The 24,679-nt window shown below is 39.2% G+C and overlaps 1 protein-coding gene across 1 annotated transcript in view; it reads left to right on the forward strand.

Annotated features, from left to right (window-relative positions):
• Agk (acylglycerol kinase) overlaps positions 1–24,679 on the forward strand; it is a 73,694-nt gene that overhangs the window by 34,499 nt on the left and 14,516 nt on the right. Inside the window, exons 6-10 of the mRNA XM_021164845.1 lie at positions 6,677–6,769; positions 9,136–9,168; positions 10,975–11,069; positions 18,828–18,897; positions 24,176–24,255. Coding sequence (XP_021020504.1) covers positions 6,677–6,769; positions 9,136–9,168; positions 10,975–11,069; positions 18,828–18,897; positions 24,176–24,255 — 371 coding nt within the window. The remainder of the gene's footprint in view (positions 1–6,676; positions 6,770–9,135; positions 9,169–10,974; positions 11,070–18,827; positions 18,898–24,175; positions 24,256–24,679) is intronic.

Genomic DNA, 24,679 nt, shown 5'->3' on the forward strand with positions numbered 1-24,679 from the left:
ATTCTCTACCAGCAGACCTGGGAGACTAGCTCTCTCCTGAGTTTCAGTGGTCAGAGCACTCTCTGCAGGCAGGCTCTCCTCTTTCAGGAAAGGTGCACAGATATCTGGCGTTCAGACTTGCCTCCTGGCAGAAGATGAAGGCCCGAAACAGGACCTGTCCCAGAAGCTGTTAGCTTCTGTAGTCCACAAGCTCACCTGTGCAGACTAGTCTCGGTGGAGTCTGTGAACCAAGATGTCTCCTGCAGATGCTTTGGCAATTCTCTCCCGGACCGGGCAGAAACCTCTCCTCTGTCAGGGAAGGTGCCCAGATGTCTGGAGCCAGAAAAGGGGGCTGCCTCAGAAGCTCTGTGGCTCCCACCTGTCCCAGAAGCTGTTAGCTTCTGTAGTCCACACTCTCACCTGTGCAGACTAGTCTCGGTGGAGTCTGGAAACCAAGATGTCTCCTGCAGTTCTTCTAGCAATTTCCTCCCGGACCTGGTGGACACCTCTCCTCTGGCAGGGAAGGTGCCCGGATCCTAAGCCCCTTTCATTATCCTAGAACGTTGACTGGACTGCTGTTAATCTATTTCTAAATTACACTTTGAGTATGTCACAGAGATTAGAAGGTCATGCAGTAAAATTTCCATGCAATTTTGGATTCACTTTTTTAATAGACTCAATCTTGTAGTTGTTTGTTCAGGGGTTAGAAGAAAGGGGAAGGAAACATTTACATGAGCATCTTCGATGTACCACAGTCTAGGTGTGAGAGAACATAGGGTGGTCATGTAGGGCTGCTATCATTAGTTCCTTATTATTTGATGAAACTTTTTGATAAAACTTGGGCCTGGAGACTTGCTGAAGGGAGACGGTGCATATTAGGCTTCAGTAGTACTACTACAAGTATGTAAGTTCTGTTTCTCTTTGGCAAGATAAATTCTTCAAGGAATTTCTTTTTCTTCTTTGATTTTCACATTAGCTGGCATCGAGTTGTTTATGATGTCCTCGTGTTCACTTTTGACTTTTTGTAGCTTTTGTAATGTTTCATTTTACCCTTCACCTCAGCTGGGCCTGCTCTCTCTGCCTGCTGCCCCCCCCCCCCCTAGTCTTCAAGACTTTTTTCAATTTAATGAGTTCCTGCTGAGGACCCAGTTTGCCTATTGATCTTTTCACTGACAAGGTTGTTTCATTTCTCATTTTCTTTAAAATACATATTTCCTTCGTTTTACTTTATTTGCTGTTCTGCTGACCTGTGATTTTCATTGGTTTATCCCCACACACACATACACAGTGTGCATATTTACAGCCATAAACTCTGTTGCTTCATCTGCATCCTATCACTTTAGACACAGTTCTTTCATGATCATTGCTCACGATTTTCTCGTTTCTATCATGACTTGCTTGACCTCTGAGTTACTTAATATGTTTTCATTTTCAGATATAAAGGTTTTCTGGGTATCATTTTGTTTATGATTTCTAAATTAACTGATCAAAGAAGTATTCTATATAATTTCAGGATCAAAATTTATTGGGATTTGTCTTTAGATCTAGATTGAATGTAGTTTGGTTTATTATGTGTCCTGTGTATGCATAAAAAAATAATTGATATCTGAAAGAAATTAAAGACTTCCTGGAATTTAATGAAAATGTTGACACAGCATACCCAAACTGATGGGACACAATGAAAGCAGTCCTAAGAGAAAAGTTCATAGCACTAAGTGCCCTGGTAAAGAAACTGGAGAGATCTTACACTAACAACTTAGCAGCACACCTGAGAGCCCTAGAACCAAAAGAAGCAAACTCACCCAAGAGGAGTAGAAGGCAGGAAATAGTCAAACTCAGGGCCGAAACTAACCAAATAGAAACAAAACAATACTAAGAATCAGCAAACCCAAAAGCTGGTTCATTGGAAGAATCCACAAGATAGACAACCCCTAGCCAAACCAACTAAAGGGCCCAGGGGCAGCATCCAAATTAACAAAATCAGAAGTGAAAAGGGAGAGATAACAGAAAGGGGGGAAATTCAAAAAATCATCAGATCCTACTATAAAAGCCTATACTCAAAACAAACAAACAAAAAAAAAAACTGGGAAAATCTAGATGAAATGGATGTTTTTCTAGACAGATGCCACATACCAAAGTTAAATCAAGAGAGGTAAACTATCTAAACAGGCCCATATCACACAAGGAAGTAGAAGAAGTCATTAAAAACCTCCCAACCAAAAAAAGCCCAGGACCAGATGGATTTAGTGCAAAATTCTACCAGACCTTCAAAGAAGACCTGATACCAATTTTCCATAAACTATTTCATAAAATAGGAACAGAAGGAATGCTATCTAACTCATTCTATGAAGCCACAATTACTCTGATACCTAAAGCACACAAGGACCCAACCAAAATGAACTTCAGACCAATCTTGTTTATGAATATCAATACAAAAATACTCAATAATATTCTTACAAACTAAATCCAAGAACACATCAAAACCATCATTCACCACTATCAAGTAGGCTTCGTCCCAGAGATGCAAGGTTGGTTTAATATATGAAAATCCACTATAAAAACAAACTCAAAGAAAAAAAATCACATGATCATCTCCTTAGATGCAGAAAAAGCATTTGAAAAAATACAACACTCCATGTTAAAAGTATTGGAGAAATCAGGAACTCAAGGCCCCTACCTAAACATAATAAAAGCAGTTTACTACAAACCAACAGCCAATATCAAGTTAAATGGAGACATGCTTAAAGCAATCCTATTGAAATCTGGTACAAGACAAGGATGCCCACTCTCCCTATATTTAGTTAATAGTACTCAAAGTGTTAGAACTATAAGAACAAAAACTGGTCAAGGGGATACAAATTGGTGAAGAAGAAATAAAGGTATCACTATTTGCAGATGATATGATAGTATACATAAGTGACCCCAAAAAATCTACCAGAGAACTACTCCATCTGATAAACAACTTCAGCAAAGTGGCCAGATATAAAATTAAATCAGTAGCCTTCCTTTATACAAAGGAAAAACAGGCTGAGAAAGAAATTAGGGAAACAATCCCTTCACAATAGCCACACATAGCATAAAATATCTTGGGGTAACTCTAACCGAACAAGTAAAAGACTTGCATGACAATAACTTCGTCTCTCAAAGAAATTGAGGAAGATCTCATAAAATGGAGAGCTCTTTCATGCTCATGGATTGGCAGAATTAACAGTAAAAATGGCCATCCTACCAAAGGCAGTCTATTAGATTCAATGCAATCCCCATCAAAATCCCAACACAATTCTTCAAAGATATGGAAAAAGCAATCAATTTCATCTGGAAGGGCAAAAATCCAGAATAGTGAAAACAATGTTTAACAAGAGAACAGCTGGGTGAATCACCATCCCTGACCTCAAGGTTTACTACAGAGCAAAAGTGATAAAAACTGCATGGTATTGGCACAAACACATGTTGATCAATGGAATAGGGGAGGTCCCAAGGCCTGACACTATTACTGAGGCTATGGAGCGCTCACAAAAAGGGATCTATCACGACTGGCCTCCAAAAGACCCAACAAGCAGCTGAAAGAGTCAGATGCAGATATTTGCATCCAACCAATGAACAGAAGCAGCTGACCCCTGTTGTTGATTTAGGGAAGGCTGAAAGAATTTGAGGAGAAGGGTAATCTTATAGGAGGACAAGCAGTCTTAGTTAATCTGAACCCCCGAGATCTTTCAAACACTAGACCACCAAACAGCATTCACCAGCTGATATGAGGCCCCCAACACACATACAGCAGAGGACTTCCAGGTCTATGTCATTCACAGATGATGCACCTAACCCTCAAGAGACTGGAGGCCCCAGGGAGTATAGAGGTCAGATGGAGTGGGGGCATCCATGTGGAGATGGGGTGTGGTAGGGAGGAGGTGTGGGATGTGGAGCAGTTAGAGCTTGGGATGGGAGGGGCAGGGAATGGAATATGGAGTGTAAAAGATGAATTACAAATAAAATTAAATTAAAAAATTGATATCAATTACTAAATGTTATACTTTTTTATGACCTATAAATCAAATCTACTCATTGTGTAGTACAAATCTTCTATTTCTCTCTTGTTCTTTTTTTTTTTTTTTTTTTTTTTTTTTTTTTTTAATTTTGCTTTTATTGGTGATAACTATTTTAAACTGTCCTGTCAGGGGAGTTACAAATATCCAAGTATGATTGTGAATTTGCCCATTTCTGTAGATAATTTTGTCTGTTTTTTTTAAATTACTATTATATGTTAAGATGATTAACTCTCGAGAACTGGACTGAACACAAGAAATTTGTTCTAAAGACAATCTGATCCAATAAATGTTTGTTGTAAATGCTGATACATTTTGGATGTGAACTTTAGCCTTTGGTGATTGAGCCTTTCCAGCCCAACTGTTGATATATTTAAACGTATTTCTCTGCTAGTTGTGTATTGGTATGCAAGATCTTGGTTCAACTATTGCTTTTCTGAATAGGATCTTATTGGTCGGCAGTCTGTTTAGAACTGCCTTTTGTGTTTGTCCAGGCAGGAATCCTTAATGTTATGGGTGGAGAAGAATATTTTTGATGGCCTTACTCATGTTAGGTTGATATGACTGTTGTGTGGCCCAGGTGGTAACCACTAAGCATCCTTACATGGTAACTGAGCTTTCTGAAATAAAACACATCCTATTTTATTTCTAAATACTTGAAGTTACGTGTTTTAATAAGGAAGTATATTTTTTCTGTGTAACTATATTGACATCTACATACCCAACAAATGTAACAATTCTTTAATTTTTTTATTGGATATTTTCTTTATTTACATTTCAGATGCTGTCCACTTTCCCGGTTTCCCTTCCCGTAAGCTCCCTATCCCATTCCCCCTTTCCCTGCTTCTATGAGGGTGTTCCCCCACTCACCCACCCACTTCTGCCTCCCCACCCTACACTGGGGCACTGAGCCTTCATAGGACCAAGGGCCTCTCCTCCCACTGATACTCGACAAAGGCCATCCTCTGCTACATATGTGGCCTGAGCCATGGGTCCCTCCATGTGTACTCTTGGTTGGTGGTTTAATCCCTGGGGGGGTGGGGGTGGGGGAGGACGGGTTCCTGCTTGGTTGATATGTAACAATTTTTTAATACTAAAGCCCTATGGCTTTTGGTTTTGTATTTTGTAATTTTTTCCAATTTAAGATACTAAACAATTATATACACATATACACACACTAATTTATTATTTATGTTACATATTCAGAAAATAGGTATTAAAGGGAGATTTAATCATTAGTAGAAATGTTACTGTTTTCTTCTTACAGTTCAGTTGAAACTATTGGTCTTTGAAAAGTTGATTTCCTGTCTTTCCTGTTAAATTTTATTTGGAAATAATTTAAAATTTTCAAAACAGTTAAAAAAAACTACATATACATATTTATCTACTTCACCCTGACTTAACATTTTTACTGTGTTTTCACATAATTTCTCTTTACATAAATGTGCATGTATGTGTATAATATATACAGGAATACCTATATATATTATGGATGAAATCATTAAACCATGATATATGAACTCACCTTTAGGCTCCTCTCCTTTTCCTAGAAGTTAGGGTGTGGATCTCAAGGTTCTATCCTGTAAGGTATCTGTTGGCGTCTCTGGTGACCCGTTCCTATCCAGGGTCCTCCCAAAGTTAACTCTATAGCACACACTCTGTTATGTTTGAGGAGTTTCCTGAGAGTAACAAAATAACTTCTGTGGATTTCTAGAATTCTATGCTGGGAACAGGGCACATAGAACAGGTATTTCAAATTATACTACAGGTGTTAGCCCATCTGATATTTAAGTATTTAGTTTTTGCCTGCTCTTGTGTCTAGTGTATTTTGAATTGGAGGTAGTATTTCTATTTCATTTACCTTATGCCCTTTTTTAACATTTGTCTTAAGGGGTATATATATAATATATATATATATCAATGTACACCCTGATGGTGGCTGAAATGTACATCAAACGTTCAATAAAAATGGGAGGATCGGAGTGCTCTTCTGTGGGTTCTTTCAAACATTCCTGCATTTTTTTATGTGCCATCATAGTAAAACAATAATAATCGTCATTTACTTAACACAGTACCAGTAGCAAACACTTTTCTAGCTGTTTTAAATTCTGCTGTGTAGCAATAGTACAGGAAAGCCATGATTAAGCCCTCTCTTGATACGTGGAACTTCATTGATACGGAAATTAAACTCCAGTGAGTTTAAAGCTAATCAGTTAAGAAGTCGCAGAGCTGAGGTTTCCTGTAGGTCTCTTGGGCTCTGAAATCTGTGCTCCTTTTCATTGTATCTGCTTCCCTGTTTGCATATGCACTGTCTTTCTGCCTTCATATGAAAAACAGAGTGCAAACAATGTAATAGAAGCCATAGTGGACTGGAAAAGAGTCCGGTGACTGGCTGGCTGTATAACTAAGGCAAATTACTGGGCTTGAATTTTATTTTTAGAATAAGGAGGTGAGGAGGTAGTTTCTGAAGCCAGTTCTGTCCTAGTAAGTATAAAACTAAAAATCCACACCTATTGCTGTCATAGAATTTTCATGTCTTTCAACCATGTAGAATTAAGGGAGTCAATATACAACTTTAAAGAACATGGTCCACCTTTTCACCCTCTAACGTGTGGTCTTACAGTGACAAGTTTACCAATGGCGTTTTGATATTGCAGACGGATTATGAGGGACAAGCCAAGAAGCTCCTGGAGTTGATGGAAAGCACTGATGTGATCATTGTTGCTGGAGGGGACGGCACACTGCAGGAGGTAGGGTCCTCCCGCCCCATGTAGGGCCATCTTTAGGCGAGAAGAATGGACAATGGCAACAATAATTAAGGAAATTGTTGTAATTCATTATTTTAGGGCTATTGCTCTCAAACTTAAGCAGCATTAAGCTTTTTCTCCTGCACTTTTCTTTCCTTGTTTTTGGTAAATCTTCCTCCCAGCTCAAAGAAGGGTTTATATGTAAGCAAGTCTGCCTGAGAAAATTAAATAAAACAAGGCTCTATAATCAAGTACTTAAGATGAAGTGGGAAGATCTTGAGTTCCAGTTAGTCTTGGGCTACATAGCAAGGTTGGACCTCAAATATTGAATAAAATGGGAGGAAAAATGGGTATGGATAGGCTAAGCTTTTTATGTTGTGCATTCTGTTATGCAGTAGCTCTGTGATGGCATCAAGGTTTCACTACAAGGACAAGTTCTCATCAAATTAAAATTTCTCTCAAGAAAACACTTTTATGGCCACTCACATAATTTCTGTTGTATAGAAAGTCAACTCTTAAGATTGCATTTGTAGAAAGAGATGATATTTGTTCAGATATATGCATTTATCTTCTTTTCTGTTGTTCTAAGGTTGGTTGTTTGGCAATCAGTGCTCCAGAACAAACCTCACATATGATGGGCAAGTGCTCTACTGCTGAGCTACATTCCTAGCCCTGTCTTGTTTTAACAGTAATACACTTATCCTCAGTGAGGTGCTACACCTATTAGAATGCCCAAGACATAGAACACTGGCAGAGTCAAATGCTGATGAGTGTAGAACAGTAGGAGCTGTCATTCATTGATGGTGGGAATGCAGAATGGTTTAGTCACTTTATATCTATCAGAATAACCAAAATCTAGGTCAAACAAAATGGAAAATGGGTGGTTTCACTGAAAACTGGACATACTTCTTGTCATGCGATCCAGCAGTTGTGCTCATTGGAAGTTATACAGAGGAGTTCACAACTCTTGTGCATACAAAATACCTGCACATGGTCGTTTATAGTATTTTTATCTACAGCCGACCAAATGTGGAAGAAATAAAGGTGTCCTTTAATAGGTTCATTGTAGAGTAGCATACCCAAGTAATGGATTATTTAGTGTGAAAAAAAAAAGAACTATCCACTTATGACAAGATTTGGAGCATATTACTAAGTGAAAGAACCACAAAAAGACTCTTTGACTTGTAGGTCACGCAACAATAGAGAGAATAAAAGGATGAGAGGTTGCCTGAGGTTGAGAGAAAAGAAGGATTCGCAGGCAGCACACGGGACTTAGAGGACAGGAAAGTGCTCTGGAGATGATAGTGATGCCTAGGAGTGAGCACATGCTTTTTAAAACCTGTGAAGTGCACAGCACAGAGCCAACACCAATCTAAACAGTAACATTTAGATGGTAATGTAGCTTCATCAATTTTACCCACATACTACATTACTGTTGGCTTTGGCCTCTCTTTGGTGGCTTCATCAGTGTGAGGGACCAGAGATGAACAGCAGAAAAGCTGTCCTTAGTTTGACTTGGCATTTATATGAGCCTTAGTAAGCTTCTTTTTAAAAAGGCTGTGCTAAAGATCTTGTAATTGTCTTTAAGCTTGTTAATGAAATGTGAAGAGTTCTGATTGTATACCTACAAAGAATGAAGCAGATCCCTGACAGCCTTTTAATACTGAAACCCAATGAGGCAGGACAAGATAAAGGGAAGAGATATGTCAACCTTTGTTTTTACAAAATGTTTTAAAGGAAAGACAGTGAATTGTGTATTTCGTGGATATGCAAGTCATTAAAAGACATTGGCCTAGAGAAATGATTGGCTTTTTATAACAGCTCATACCTGCAATCCCAAGGAAGCTGAAAGCAGAAGGAATGCTGTGAGTTCCAGGCCAGCCTGGACTACCTGATGATAATGAATAACTAAAGTAAATGATAATGTTAGTTGTCTAGCCCCTTTGTTTTCATAGCCCTCAGGAAGAAGCACTTGAGTACAGATTTCTGAGCATACTAAGCCAGCCTGTCCTCTGTGTACTGCAAAAGGCTAACATAGTCTTTTCTGTATAATTGAAAAGAATTCATATTCTCTAGAACCTATGATACATTAACATTAGTAAACTTATGTTTTGTAGACCTTGATATAATTTTACTAATGTAATGTGGGATTTTTATAATTTATCTTAGTCTGTATTATTCTTGGTTAAGAATAAAATTTAATTTAGCACTGATCCTATTTGACAGTATGATGTGTTTTTAAGATCTAATGTATTACTTAATATAGCTTCTAGAAGAAAATAAATAAGTTTATGGTCCATGAAATTTTATTCTAATTTTGTTTTGATAATGAAAATACATGTTGTTTATAATATTTTTTACATTCATAGGTTGTTACTGGAGTACTGAGAAGAACAGATGAGGTGAGCTTGTAAAAAATATGCTAAGCTTTTATTTGTTCTCATCCTTTGTCTTTCCCTCTTACAATGCATACATTCATATTTATATTTGTATGTATGTATATGTGTGTATACATCCATCCATACATGCAGTACTAAGGATTGAACCCAGGGCTTTGGGTGTCTTGGTAAGCATGCACCACTGTCTTACATCTCCAGCACTTTGTTAATTTAGTTTTTATTTTGAGACAGAGTCCTGATAAGTTGCCCAGGCTAGCCTTGAACTTGTTAGTCTCCTGCCTCAGTCACTGGAATCTGTGGGATTCTAGGCATAAACCATCATACTCTACTCCTGTGTTATATTTTCAATCCAGTGCAATTGTGATAGGATTGGATTTTTGATCAGATGGTGCAATACTTCTTCATCTGTCATAGGTTACTCTCATGAACCCATGGTGGACTTCCTGTGTTGGTAATCCAGGGTACCATGTACCTTTTAACAACAGCTATTGTGCTATATAAAAATTTCCTATAGAATCTTTGCTTCAAGGAATTCTTTTATAAATTAATAGTGATATGTTCATATAATATGATCTGGGTAGCAGTTAAATGGATGAACTAGGCTTATTTAGTTAAGAGTGAGCATGAGGACCTGAGTTTGATCCCCAGGATCCATGTAAAATCATCTGAGTACAGTCAGTGGTGCTGCTAGTAAGCCCAGTGCTGCCTGGCCAGGAAGGACAGCCATGTGGGAGACCTTATCTAAAAGAAATATGGACAGTACATAGGGAATACAACAAGAAGCTGCCCTGTGGCCTCTTTGTGTACCCTCAACACACACACACACACACACACACACACACACGACACTTTCATTCTCCCTCACACATACACAGAGACAAATATGTAATGTGTATCAAACACAAGAACGAAGTAGATCTATAAATATCTACATCTTTAGATCTTAGAAATGTTAAATACGAGTAACTTTTAAAGAGGGTGAAATCTTTTTACAAGGTTTGAGAATTCAGAAAACAGTACTGTCACTGTATATTATTTGGTATGTAAGTATGTAGTATAAAAAAAAAATAATGGAAAAGAGTTGTGCCAACCTAGTGGTTTCCTGTAGGAGGGGTCAGGAAAGCAGAATCTCAAGGGACTTCATCGGTCTCTGCCTATTTATTTATTTTAACTTTGAGACTCAATTCATTTCTTAAGACATCAGAAGCAAAACGGCAAATGCTCTTAAATTTGGGTTGTGGACTTACGAGGTTTTGTAAGATCTCATTCATTTTTCTGCCACAGTTTAAAATACTTTAGTAAAAACAATAAGAGATTGTGTTCAAAATAAACTTTTAAGAATCTTCAAGTAATGGCTGTATATGTGACATTGAGTTAAATCACATGTTATGTCATTAACTGGCCATGATTTGACTTACTCTATCTGAAGTAGATAGCTTATGAAACACTGTCACCTGCCATTGGTCACTGTAGAATTAGTAGGTATTTTTAGTTGAATTTTGTCTCTGTATTTCTCAGCCAATGTGATAGCTTAGTACTGTCTCTCACACTGGTTCATTGGCCCAGTTGTTGTAGTTACTAAGTACCCAAATATGTTTTCTAAATTCTGCGTCATTGTGTTTTCATTGACCTCTTTGTTTTTTAAACTGCTCACGTTGGGGTATTTGCTTACTGACCTAGAGATGGGGAATGGAGATGAGACAGAAGACACAGCTAGTTACTTCGTTCTAGAGGATGCTCATATGCCTCCCTTTAAACCTAATCTTCTGACTGTAACAATACAACTTTGTCTTCTTCTTGTTCTACCAGGCTACCTTCAGTAAGATTCCAATTGGATTTATCCCGCTGGGACAGACCAGTAGTTTGAGTCACACTCTCTTTGCTGAAAGTGGAAACAAAGTCCAGTAGGTTGTCAATGTGGAATGCTAACCTATGTGTGTGGTAGAGCCTGGGCCTGAAAATTAACATATGTGATAACATCGACTTTTCAAATATTGATAGGTTGAACTGTCAAGTTATTGAGAGGGAACACCCAGTCTTTCAGAAAATTGACGTGCTCCCAGTTGACTTGTTGTACCTTTTTAATGTAGTAATTAATACATCCTGATGTTGGGGATGGAGATGGGTGCTTTCTGTCATTGCTGTTTTTCTGCCTTTGCATTGTAAGACCCTTTCATGAAGGTGAGGTCAGATTTGCTCTGATCATTTCCTTTTAGTACACATGCTGACAAATAGCAAGTCTCTCAGGAAACTGAACTGCTGGCAGCCATGGCTTCATTATCTTGGAGATAGAAGCAGATAAAACAACTAAATACAGTCATATGCTTGTGACTGCCTGGAGTGGCTGGGAGTATGGATATAGTAGCTGGGGGAGGGGTGAGGTTCTGACATTTAAGTTACATTGCTGTGAGCCTAACACTGTCCTCAGGACTCAGAAAGATTGAAAGCTTTATAGAACAAAGACCAAATCTTTCAAAAAGGTAGTGATCTTGAATTTGAGACCTGGCTTTTGCAGTAATTAATTAACATAATCTTGAGCAAATGGTTGTCAAAAGACGGAAGTAAATGGACAGTGTTGAAGAAATTCTTACATAGTGTGTAATGTAAAGCTTGTGATAGAAGAAGTCAGAAAGTAAACATTGGTTGAATGAATTAAAAAGTTCTCAGTTTTTCTTCTTATAACTGTCTAAGTCAATAATAATAGTCAAGGTGCTTTTTAATTTGGATTAATTTTTTTTGTCTTGCATTAGTATGTTTTCTTAGACTAGGTCTTCTAGACTGACTTTCCCTGTTATAATTTTGAGGGCCATCAATGGCATCTTTAATAATTTTATGCTGTTCATAAAAGCATGGGTGCATATAGGAAAGCCCAGGCATGCATATATATGTTTATCAGTCCCTTGTCCTACTGTCTCTCATGTGTCATACCCTTATAGGACTCTCCAACCATCCTGAGGCCTAGCAAACAGGAGAAGCCTTAATGGGCCATACCTTTTAGTCACGGGTTAGAATTTTGGAGAGGCAGTAGATAATGATGGATGTATGATTCAAGCATTTTTGCTGATCTGGTGTAAGTTCTCTCCTGTGTAGGCCTTGACTGTGTTAGGAGCTTATCTTTCCCTTGTATCAGTAGAGATTATTGAACTGCTTTAGCCATCGTTTCCAAATGGCTTGTCAGTGACCAGAAGTAGATTATTTTCCTTGTGGAAACCCTTCCCTATCCAAAAGCCTCCACTCACATGTGGCCACCCCCAGGATCCGAGACAGTGGTCTGCTTTTTAGGAGCTGGGGTTTTTTTCTATGTTTTTAAACTATTGTTATTAGCTGCTTCTATTTATAATTTAAAGATTTATAAAAACCTAATCTCTAAGCAAACCCCAGGGCCCTTGGGTAATCAGAAACTCTGCCTTTGGCTCAGGATTTTGCAAACTTTTTACATGACCGTTGCCTGGGGCTATGTAAAAAGAACAAAGCTTTGCCTTTGCCCCACTGTCAAGATTTCTTGTAAAATAATTATTGAAGAAGAAAAAAGTCTTTTTTTTCCTGAAATGTGGAGTGTAGCAGGTAAATAATCCTAAATGCCAGGCTGCAGTGCTTCCTGCCGTACTAGAACCCTGAGTCATTGTAAGGGAATGATAAATCTGAGGTGCATTTTAGCTGGCTTCGCCTAAGCAGTTTATAGAAGTAATTTAATGCAAAAAGCCTTTTTGAATTGCAATAGATTGAGTTGTTTTTTAGGTCTCTCAAAGCCACTTTCCAAGTCTCTTCCTGTGTGCCAGGTGCTATTCAGCTTAGTAAGTACAGTGTACACCTCAACTGTGGTGCTTCCCACATAGCCCATACACACTCACAATAGAGCCTAGACTTGTGCGCCTGCTCCTCGCTTCCTCCAAGTAGAATCTCATTTTTGAAAATTTTGCTGGCCACTCCCAGCCAAATCAATATTGAAATGAAAAAGGGGAGGGTGATTCATAAATAAATATGGGTGTTTGGGAGTTTTGCCTGTATGTGGAATTCCCAGTGCTCAAGGAGGCCAGTAGAGGACATTGGATCCCCTGGAACCGGAGGTACATGTGGCAGTATACCTCATGTGGGTGCTAGCAATTGAACCAGGGTCCTCTGCAAACACAGCAAGTACTCTAACCACTGAGCCATCTCTCCAACCCACAAATGCTCACATTAAGTACCAGAGAAAAGCAGTCCAGACAGCACAAGCACTGTTAAGTATATTCAGCTACTGAAACTCATGTACTGACAGCATGATGAATGCCAAGCAGTACAGCAACTATAGGAGCTAGTGTGGCTGCTGCTTATCAAATTAAACATAAGCTTTTCATACTGTTAGATATTTACCTAAGAGAAATGCAGAAATCCAGATCTGTACAACAACCCAAACCTTACTTGTAGAACTTGCTGCTAGTTGTCAAGAATCAGGAACAGTGCCAGTATCAATCGGCTCATGAATGGCTGAACAAACTATGGTACATGTATGCACCAGAGTGCTACTTAACCCTAAAAATTGTCTGCCCGTGTTGTTAATGCAGTCAGTAGTGGGAGTAATCTCAAGCTCATGCTTTTTCATTGTATTATATGATAGTTCCACAAAAGATTAAACTGGCTATGGTAATTGCAGGAACCGATGATTGTGGTAGGAGTGGGTTGGCAACAAAGATTGATGAGGGACTTAAGGGGATGTTAGAAATACTATATATTTTGATAATGGTGTTAGTTTCATAAATACATTTGTCAAAATGTATGGAAAGGCATGCCTAAAAGGACAGATTGTACTGCATATGGATTGCAACTCAGTAAGTCTGATTTTAAAAAAGAAGTTGGTCCTTCAGTTTCCAGGTTTACGTTTGAGGGGCTTTGCTGGAGGATCAAATGGAAAGCTGACAGGAGTGATTGCCCAGGATGCACAAGGCCAGGCCCAATCCCCAACACCACAGTTGAAAAATCAAACCAAACTACAAACTCTTCTTGGATCTGAACAGGAGGGGAGGATACCAGTCAAACAGCTGCCCCATGATTGAAGAGACAGGTGGGAACACAGTCCTGGCTCACCAAGGCGGACTCATGAACGTTAGCAGCTGTGGTAACCAGTGCTGGTGCAGGAAAACCTGAGGTTCAATGTGGTCAGCTCTGAGAGTTCCAACCTCCTTGGAACCCAGACTTATGGGATTCCTATAATATTGTGAGATTTATTTCAGAGAGTTTGCTGAAGATCCCATGCTAAGTACTAGGAAAGGAGGAAAGGAAGTACTCTGAAGCAGTCTTTTTCCCTCATAAGGTCTGTATCAGGAGAAACTCGTTATGCAGAGCCCAACCTAGAGTAGTCTTGGAGCTCAATAAGGATTGCTAGACTCTAGCTTGCTCTGGCCTTCCACATGGGAGAAGGGAAATACCCAACCCAAACTACTCTTCAGCCCTGCCCTAGCTCACGGGGTGTATAAAAGTGGACTGTTGAAATGAAAATGTTGTAATGAACACTGGACAGTTTTCAAATCCATGTGGACTATACAACATGCTTCTAAGACACGCATAAGACACGCATCAGGGAAAGTCCGGAGACGACGTAACATATTTTAAACTAAATAAAAACACTCCCAAAAATATGTGGTAGGCAGTGATGGTGGAGATTAGGGGAAGTTTGAAGATTTAGTATACATAGCAGAACAGAAGACAGAGCAAGATTAAGGGTGAAGGTACATACATGGGAAGGTGAGGCAGGAGGATTGTGAGTTTGAAACCAGCCTGGTTACACAGGCAGACACTGCCTCCAAAGTCAAGAGGAGGAAAGCAAGTTAAACTCAGAGTTAACAGAGAAAAGAAGAGTTTAAATCTAGAGTAAACAAAGGAAATTAATAAGAATTAGAGCAAAACTCAATGAAATTGAAAATAGAAGTCAATAAAAAGCTGGTTCTCAGAAATAATAAATTTCAGCGAGTCTCTAGCCAGGCTAAATAAAAACTAGAAAGGACACAAATGACTCATTTTAGTGATGAAAAAGAGGACATCAGTGCAGAGCCTGTGAACATGAAAGGTTATAAAGGAAGGTTATAGCTCTAGGCCCGTAAGTTTGATAACCTCAGAACAGGCTGACTCCTTCAAAGACAGATGGGCATAGCTCGTGCAAGAAAAAATAATTGGCAAGTGGGATTAATAAACTAGTACATTCAAACAGTAGAATCTCATTCAGTGATGAAAGAAATGAACTATGAAGCTACAGAAAGACAGGAACGTGAATGCATATTACCAAGTAAAGGAAAACATTCCGAAGAAGAAGGCTACACTCTATGGCTCTAACTGCTAAGAGTCCCGAAGAGGTCAAGTTGTAACAGTAAAAGGGGAAGTTTGGAAAAGCTACAAAGAGACTTGTGTAGCGGTAAAATTGCAAAGTACGTACTATTGAGTGGTAGATGTCATTAATGTTTGTCTAAACCCATTTAGATTGCAGCTATGATCAAAACTGGATCATGAATGGCAATAACAAGTCAGTGTAAGAGCCGGGCGTGGTGGCGCACGCCTTTAATCCCAGCACTCGGGAGGCAGAGGCAGGCGGATTTCTGAGTTAGAGGCCAGCCTGGTCTACAAAGTGAGTNCTACAAAGTGAGTTCCAGGACAGCCAGGGCTATACAGAGAAACCCTGTCTCGAAAAAAAAAAAAAAAAAAAAAAAAAAAAACAAGTCAGTGTAAGTTCTTCAATTGTAACAAATGAGCCAACCAGTCTTGGGGGTGGGGGTGGAGAGATGTGATAGTGGAACAGCTGTGTCTGTAGGAGGAAAGGGGGTTATATAGGGGCATTTCTGAACTGGCCTTCAAATGTTTCTATGAGCCTGACCTAAGATGGCTCTAAAAAAGGAGTTTTATGTAAAATCATTGATCCATAGCAAAACACACACACACACACACAGAGGTGGGGGGAGGGAGAGAGGGATTAAAATTAACATAGTCCTTTCAAACTTCAATAAATTTACTTGATTAAACAAGTGTTAGAGATGTGTTCTAGTTTCTCCTGTGTTTTGTTAAACATCAGCATATCAGCATATACTTCCATGGCTACTACCTCTCACCATTAATTTTGATTATATGGTGATCCTGTACCTGTTCATTAAGTTCATATAACAATGTCAGTAAGTTGACTATCTACAGTATATTGAAACAGAGGAGATTTGTTTCATAGTGATAATCAGAAAATAAAAGTGAAAACCTGAACACATTTGGATGCTATGGGGAACCAGGTCATTTAGAAAACTGGTTTTAGGGTTTGTTTATTTTTTAAGCGCTGAGTGGGGAGGTTGGGGGCGCTGATATGGTGGTGTATACCTTTAACCATAGCAGTCAGAAGGCAGAGGCAGATGGGTCTCTGAATTCAAGGCTATCCTGGTCTGTGTAGCCAGTTTGAGGTCTCCTGGGAGACAAAGTGGGACCCTACCTAAATAAATAGGAGTGAGGAAGGAGGGATGTAGTTCAGTAGGCAAAATGCTAGGCTATGCATAGCCTGCTGAATTTCTGTGAATTCCTGAATTTGTGAAGTCCTGGGTTCCATTTGCAGCATGGAATAAATCAGTCATGGTGGTGCACATCTGTAATCCCAACACTGGGGAGATGGAGAGGGAAGAGCACAGCTGAAAGTCATTCTTGGCTACAAAGTCAGTTCAGTGCCAGTGTAGGAACATGAGACCCTGTCTCAAAGTTTTAAACAAGAGTTAATCATTTCTCTTGGCTTTCTTATGTGACCTGCATCTCAGTGCAGTTCAGGGGAAGGTTCTTCTGTCCAATAGAGGATAAATGAGAAGGATAGACTCGAGCTGGAGAGACCGCTCAGTGGCTATGACTGCAAAGTGACTCTTGCAAAGGATCCAGGCTTGGTTCCCTCTTCTGACATCCACAGACACCGCAGGCAAAACACTCATATGTATAAAATAAATTACATGTTTTAATGATAGATTTTAAAAAATGATTAGTTTGGAGCCCAGTAAATCTAGGTGATGATTTTCATTGGTGGCCATCATCACCAAAGACAGCAGGTGTTCTTTGTCTTCTGATGGAGATGTGTACTACCACAGGGGTTATTTAATGCTGCCAAAATCTTAAGGATGGATCGATACAAACTCTCCGTTTTAGCCATCCTCAGAAAATACATGAACTAGATATATACACTAGGGGCATACACATATAATCACTAAGGTACAAGTAAGGTACAGAAATTCAGTAGACAGATGACCTATTTCTTAAACAGGAAAACGAAAAGGAACAAATAATAGATTTAAAACATATAAACCAGTCACAATTTATGTGTCTTGTTTGAAGGAAGTAACTTATGTATTTATATATTATTAAAATTTCAGCATTGCCTAAACATGTTGATTCACATGTATCAAAGTTATAAATGTAATAATGATATTTCATAAAAGTCTCTTTTGCTGATACATAATGAACTACTAAGATATCAGGTTTACCCTCATACTTAGTGACTTACATGGTGATGTGAAGAAGTAAGCTTGCTCACAAGGGGATAATAGTTTTGAGTCTGAATGAGGAATATACAGAGTTGTCTGCAGTTTCTATGCTTGAAACTCTGGAAAATAAAATAATGCCCAGAAAATACCGATTGCCTGTAATTTGGCATACATTGTGCTGATGTCAGTTTTTTATTTGTTAGTCCATGAATATGAAGTGTCACTGGCCTTGTGGAGTTTCTGCTCCCCAGGAGGAGGCAGGCGATAACACCAGTCAGTACATAGTCAAGCTGTAGCCATGGGAGGACAGCAACAGTGTAGTGATGAGGGAGAGCCACAGTGAAGGACCATCTGCGAGGCTGGACGGGGTGGGCCTCTCTGAGGTGGAGCTGTCTGCAAGATCTCAAGGATGAGAGTGAAGGGCTTGCCGTAGCTGCACTTAGAGCATGGAGGGTTGACCAGCATTAGGAAAGGCCCTTGACGGAGGGCTGCTCCTTCTCTCCTGAGAGCACATGTCTTACTGTCTAGCCACGTGGTCTACTCTTTCTCTCCTTGACCATCTTTTGTGTATTTATGTGTGTCTGACTTTTAAAGTACAAACTCTAGGTCATGTGCAGATCTGGCATAATTTTATATGTCCTGGATAATCCAGAGCGTTTACTTTTTGATGAGTATTTTTTTTTTTTTTTACATAGAGGTTTTTGCAGAGATTGTCAGGATGTAGGTGAGAACAGTCTTATATCTTTGAGGGAAAGAATCAGCAGTGAGAACAGAGCATGAGGCGCAGCCTTGTGATCCTGGAAAATGAGGAAATGTGTCTTGGGTCGTGGACTATCATTTGCTATGATAGCTACAAGTCCTGGCCTTCAGTTACCTTCTGGCTGTTTGAGAAGAAAGACTATTTTTTTTTGAAATGGCAGAATTTCATATAGCAATTAAAAGATGCCTTATTATTACCATATTTTAAGTGGCAAGTTTTCTGATACGTGGCGCAGTGGAGTGATGTAATAAATGTATGCATTGATAATTGGGCACACGCTTTCCTAAGGTGATTTTGAAAGACTAGCTTTTACTGACCTCCTACAAGGCTTCCCAGTGTGTTCGTGTGGGGTGTATGCACAGATGTGTGCGTGCTGTGCACTGGGGGAGGTGGCATTTACTTTTTATAACAGGTTCCTTTCCATTTTTTCCCCTGTTTAGACATATTACAGATGCCACACTTGCCATTGTGAAAGGAGAGACTGTTCCACTTGATGTCTTGCAGATCAAGGTAAACTTTTTCCTTCAGATTTTGAAAAAGGTATTAAAAGTAGCATTTAAAAGGTATCAAAGTAATGAGCACATGTTAAAGAAAATGGAGTGTAGCAGTTTACATGGGGCTCTGATGGACACGACATTTCCTTCCTCTTCCCACCCTAGCACTAGTCCCCATAACGAAGCGTTGTCCACTAATGGATGTGTTTATGATCCCACGTGTAATAAGGATGATGTGACATAAAATTTACATCTGTAGTTACTTTAAATCTGCACTTCAGTAGTGTTGAGTGTGTGATGTCACCTTTTGATGTATTAGCTTTGAACCTAACTCTTGACCTCTGAAACATACAAGGATCCCTTTGTATTACTTCCTCGTGGAATTATATCTAATTTTAATTTCTCCAGCTACTACCTTTATGCCATAAGAAATCTAGCTATGCATGACTGAGTATTAAAAGAGCCCCAAGGCCAGACAAAATTATGCTGTATGCCTATAATCCTAACCCTCTATAAGTATCAGAAGCATGAAGGGTTCAAAGTTGGCCTCAGCAACACAGCAAGTTGAGGCTAACAGGTACCACATGAAACCTGGCCTTTAAAAAGGAAAAAAGACCCATAACATACTTTGGCAATAATTGATTTCAGTAGCTGTTTAGATGCTGGCTGCATCTCTCTTCCATGGTCTACAACACACGAGCTTCTTCTCGCGCCCTGCTGGAGCAGCTGTTATCTTTAACCTTAGCTCTCAGACACGTTTATGGTTAGGATTTTGTAGATCATCTGTCCATTCTTTCTTACATTGGGAACAACGTTTTCTGTAGCTTCCTGAATTTTGTAACTCTCCATTTTTCTGTTGAGCTGTGTAACATTTTCTTATTTGTAGAGGATAATTTGTTTTAGAAATAGGCTTGCTGGCTGTGCCAATTAAAGGGCATGGAAGCAATTATACCTCACAGTACGCATACTTGGCACGCAGATTTTGGTCTTTAATTACTGCCATCTTAAAGCAAAACAAAACAAAACATGACCACCAACAACAACCTGAAATAAAGGGAGAGTAAGTGTGAGGAAAGCAAGCACTCAGAAATTAATGGGGACATCACAGAAAGACATGAAGAGCCAGGCTGTCAGTGTTTGCATATCAAAATTATTAGTTGACAAGAAAGATAGATATATAGATAGTCACTGAAGTCTTGGTGGTAATATAGAAGAAATAATAGAATATTAACATCATTTTTAAGTCACCATTTTGATAATTGAGTTTACGTTGAGATCATCAGTAGAAACTGAACACAATGCACGATATCTATAGGGAAACAAATCTACAAGCATTCTCCAGATTATTTACTTAGTCGCTAAAGGGGCAGATATGGATTTGAGGTAGAGAAATCTAGAATATGCTACTTTCATGAAAAGAAATGAAAGTATCTGCTTTCTGGGAAGAAAATGGTGCCATGTTGCTATGTAGTTCTGATGAGAATAATGCCATGTCGCTAGATAGTTCTGAGAATAATGCCATGTCGTTATATAGTTCTGATGAGAGTGGTGCCATGTTGCTATATAGTTCTGAGAGTGGTGTCATGTCACTATATAGTTCTGAGAGTGGTGCCATGTCACTATATAGTTCTGAGAGTGGTGCCATGTCACCGTATAGTCCCCTGCCCCAAATGTGAGCTAATTTCAATCTAATCACTTGATAGTAATCAGAAAAAGCCAAACTGTGTGTCACTTTGTTTGTTTGTTTATTTTTTTGTTTTTTCAAGACAGGGTTTCTCTGTGTAGCCCTGGCTGTCCTGGAACTCACTTTGTAGACCAGGCTGGCCTCTAACTCAGAAATCCTCCTGCCTCTGCCTCCCCAGTGCTGGGATTAAAGGCGTGCACCACCACGCCCGGCTCTGTGTGTCATTTTAAACATTTTAGTCTGTCTTGCTTTAAAATGTTAATGTTAAAAAAATCCACAAAAGTAAGTAGTCTATTCAAGATGAAAAAGTAAGACTCTTGTAAAGGATACTGAATTTGAAGAATGAAAACCAATCGTAATCATGGATGTTGTTCAGACAAGTAAAGATACTTGTACACAGCCTGAATTTTACACTCTGCCTTTTACCTTTGATTCCTTGAGAGTGACTCTCATGCAAGTTCTTGCTCGGGGGAGATAATTGCTGTGAAAAGTTCTGATCTCTACAGCAGCAAATCTAGCAACATGACAAAACATACATGGGGCTGCAGAAGAACACTGGCTGTTCTTTTAGAGGAACCAGGTTTGGTTCTCAGTACCTACATGCAACAGCTCAAAACTTGCTGAAAACTACAGTTCCAGGGAATCTGATGCCCTCTTCCGGAGATATGGGCACTGCATGGACGTGGCACACAGCACACAAATAAACACACATAGATAAAAAGACAAACATGAGATCAGACTACAAGGAGGAGACTTTGGCAATGGTGACTTTAGGTGAGAGGCATAAGTAGTATACATTGTACTATTTAGAGTTTTGCCTTACATTGTTTTTCAAAATAAAAAAAAACAGGATGAAAGAGAAATGGTTCATTAGCAATTTCTAAGTTTTTGTCAACATTTGTTTAAAAATACTAGAAAAAAGATATACTTTTTTGACAGGAGTTAAACAAGTATTCTTTTTTTCATCTAATTAAAAAGAAAAAAAAAAAGCAAATGGCTCAATGGCAGAGTTGTACAGTTGAATCACACTGCAATAATGAACCCCGTGTTTGCCCACATCCGACTCTAAGATGTGCCTGCTCCATTCTGGATGAACATGTAGTGTTCACTCAGTTTTTGATTTTGTAAAAGTTGTAGGGATCTATACTGTGCCATGATCCCAAGTTTAACCCTGAAAGTTGCTGTTACATTGGTTGAGCATCCCTAGTCTGAACATCCAAATGCCAAGTGTTCCCAAATTGGAAGCTTTAGAGAATTCCAGATTTCGCAGTGTTGATGTGGGTAGGAATGCTCAATCAGTAGTTTTTGCCATCAGCAGCCAGAGTGTGATCAAAAGTTAGGGCACATCACAAGAGATCACCTGTGCATTGCATCCAAAATTCAAGAAACCCAAAAATTGGGAATATTTCTGGCCTCATGCCTTTCAGGCAAGGGACACTTAACCTATATGCAGTTTACTAGTATGTCTTTATAATTGGTGAACTTGCAAGTTTACAACCAAGTTTCCTTTTATTTTTCTTCATGCAGTGATGTCTAGACTTTCCATCATGATCTCATTAATCATAGTCTAAATTGCAATTGATCTTTTAGCATGTAATCAGCTAAGTTGTTTTCACAAAACATAAAAATGATGATTAAGTAGAGATTTTTATATATAAAGACATTGTTGTAAAATATGATTATTACCAAAGGAGGTGAGTGAGGAGATACTTCGAATAACTCAGTGATTTAGTATTTATTATATATATGTTAGAGGTAATTGCAGAATAAATTGAATGTAACTGGAAATTCTTACAATGCTTGTTAAGTATCTCTAGTCTCAACCCCCCCCCCCCATGTACTGATTTTGTAAATTGATGTCAGATTTTTCACAATCTCTGTATATTAATGACACAGCCCAGGAAGCACAAACATTTTAATCAATTCTTAGAAAATGTGGAACAGTAGCTTCTACCCTAGTTTCTGAGGAACCAGTTTGGTTTAATTGATTTTCTTCTTTCTCTTTATTTCTGAAAATTGCTTTCAGAATGTGGAGAAAATCTCTGTCAACAAAGCCTGACATCATAGACAGTGCTTAATGTCAATCTTTCCTTCCATGAGCTCCATGTTACATAAGTACAATAAATCATGAACTAGAATTTAGCTCATGCACTGTTCACTGTGTGTTCACATCTCATTTAAATGTTCAGTTTGGTAAGGAAATCCAGATGTGTTTCCTTATGTTACCTATTTAAAACAATAAAAGAACACAGATAGTCAAGAAACCATGCTGGCTCCATCTTCAAAGCATATTCAGAGGCCAGCATCTTGCCTTTACTCTCTTGGTCCCACCTTGGTCACCTTCACCTTACTTCAGAGCCCTCTATGACCTTGCCTTACACCCTTGCCTCCTTGTGGTTTGCAATCAGCAGCCAGAGTGTGATCAAAAGTTAGGGCACATCACAAGAGATCACCTGTGTATTGCACGGATGCTGCACCTGTCAATTAAAAAGCCCATGACTTAGGCAGGAAGTAGAGGTGGCTCAACTGGTAGTGTTATATCTCCCTGTTGGTTGTTGATGCCTTACTCTTAGGTCTTTTATGGTTTCATATGTGAATTTCTTTTTGTATACATTTTTGTATGTGCTTTTTGAGGTTGGAAATCTATTTTAGCTCCATTTCTTTGAATTTGTACTTTAGTTCTCAGGCTAAGTACTCTCCATCGTCTCTTCATACTTGAGTGCCCTAGCCCACAACTCTCAGATGAAGTGCTTTCTTCTACTTGGCACCTAGAGACAAACATGGCCTTGTGATCCAGTCAGCTGGTTTCTCAGCAGCACCTCTTTGCTTGCTTTGCATTCCCTGTCTGTCTCTGTCTCTGTCTCTGTCTCTGTCTCTGTCTCTCTCTCTCTCTCTCTCTCTCCCCCCCTTTCCCTCCATCCCTCCCCCTAGTTCATTCTCGCCATTGCTTATATGAATTTGGGGAGCAGAAAAGAAATCCACTGCATGAACAGGTACACAGCAAAGGAGTGAGAGATCCATGTCTCCTTCCTGTATAATTCTCCTAGGAATGTGTGTGTTTCTCACAGATCTCTTGCTTGCCTCTGGCACAGTGAAATGGGAGTGATACTAATGCTGGGATTACAGGAGCCCTTGATCCCATGAGCACAAGATACAGTGTGCTGTCTCTAAGACCTCTCCTTACCCCCAGGTCTTAATTTTGGCTTATGTTAGCTGTGGTGGAAAAGTGATGGTATGGGAGAATCCAAGTTGGTCCTTCTGTTCTTCAGCAAACCAAGGAGCTGTGTGTAGTATTGTGCCTCTTCTTAGAATGGGGGTGGGGGTGCCTTGTATCTATCAGTTTTGAGCTGTTAGAAGCTTGCGGCTTCGAATTATAGCTAATATGTTCCCTTAATTTGTGAGAACTGATACACAAGATCGCATCAGCTTTAAAGAGTGGATCATTCAAGCATTCCTACCATGTATCCATAGGGCTAATTGCTTTAACATTTGAACTTACATATAAAATGTTTGGTGTGATGCGATTTTCACATACCAGTGATTTCAACATTTTCTAGGTACTTATAAATTACTGTGTGCACAAATTAAATCAATTGTATTTAACTTCCAGGGTGAAAAAGAACAACCTGTGTATGCAATGACTGGCCTCCGGTGGGGATCCTTCAGAGATGCTGGCGTGAAAGTTAGCAAGTAAAGGATTACTGTGTTCTATGTAATGAGTCCTTAAAAGTTTTATCCCATCCTTGCTGTTGAGGTTTTGAAATACACTGGTCTGGGAGTAAATCTTCTAGGCCTGGAAGTTGAATGAGTTATTGATAATGAAATAGGAACAGCCAGGTAAAGTTTGAATTCTATAGTCAGAAAGGATAGGGAAAGGTCCATTAAGAAAAGAGTACATATCTATTTGCAGACACATTTATCATAGGTTCAAACAACAGAAGGGAAACTGGCTTTGCTTACCACACAGCAGCAGCATTCTTAGCTAGATCCCAAGGTGTTGCCTGGACCTCAGCCTCAGGGAGCCCTTAGAGTCCTAGTTGGTCAGAAGGCTGTGTGCAAGGTATTTGAGAACACTCACAGGTAGAGAGACTAAGGGCTGCTCTCTCTTACAGGA

The sequence above is a fragment of the Mus caroli genome, chromosome 6 (genome assembly GCF_900094665.2).
Source record: "Mus caroli chromosome 6, CAROLI_EIJ_v1.1, whole genome shotgun sequence".
Lineage (NCBI taxonomy): Eukaryota > Metazoa > Chordata > Mammalia > Rodentia > Muridae > Mus > Mus caroli.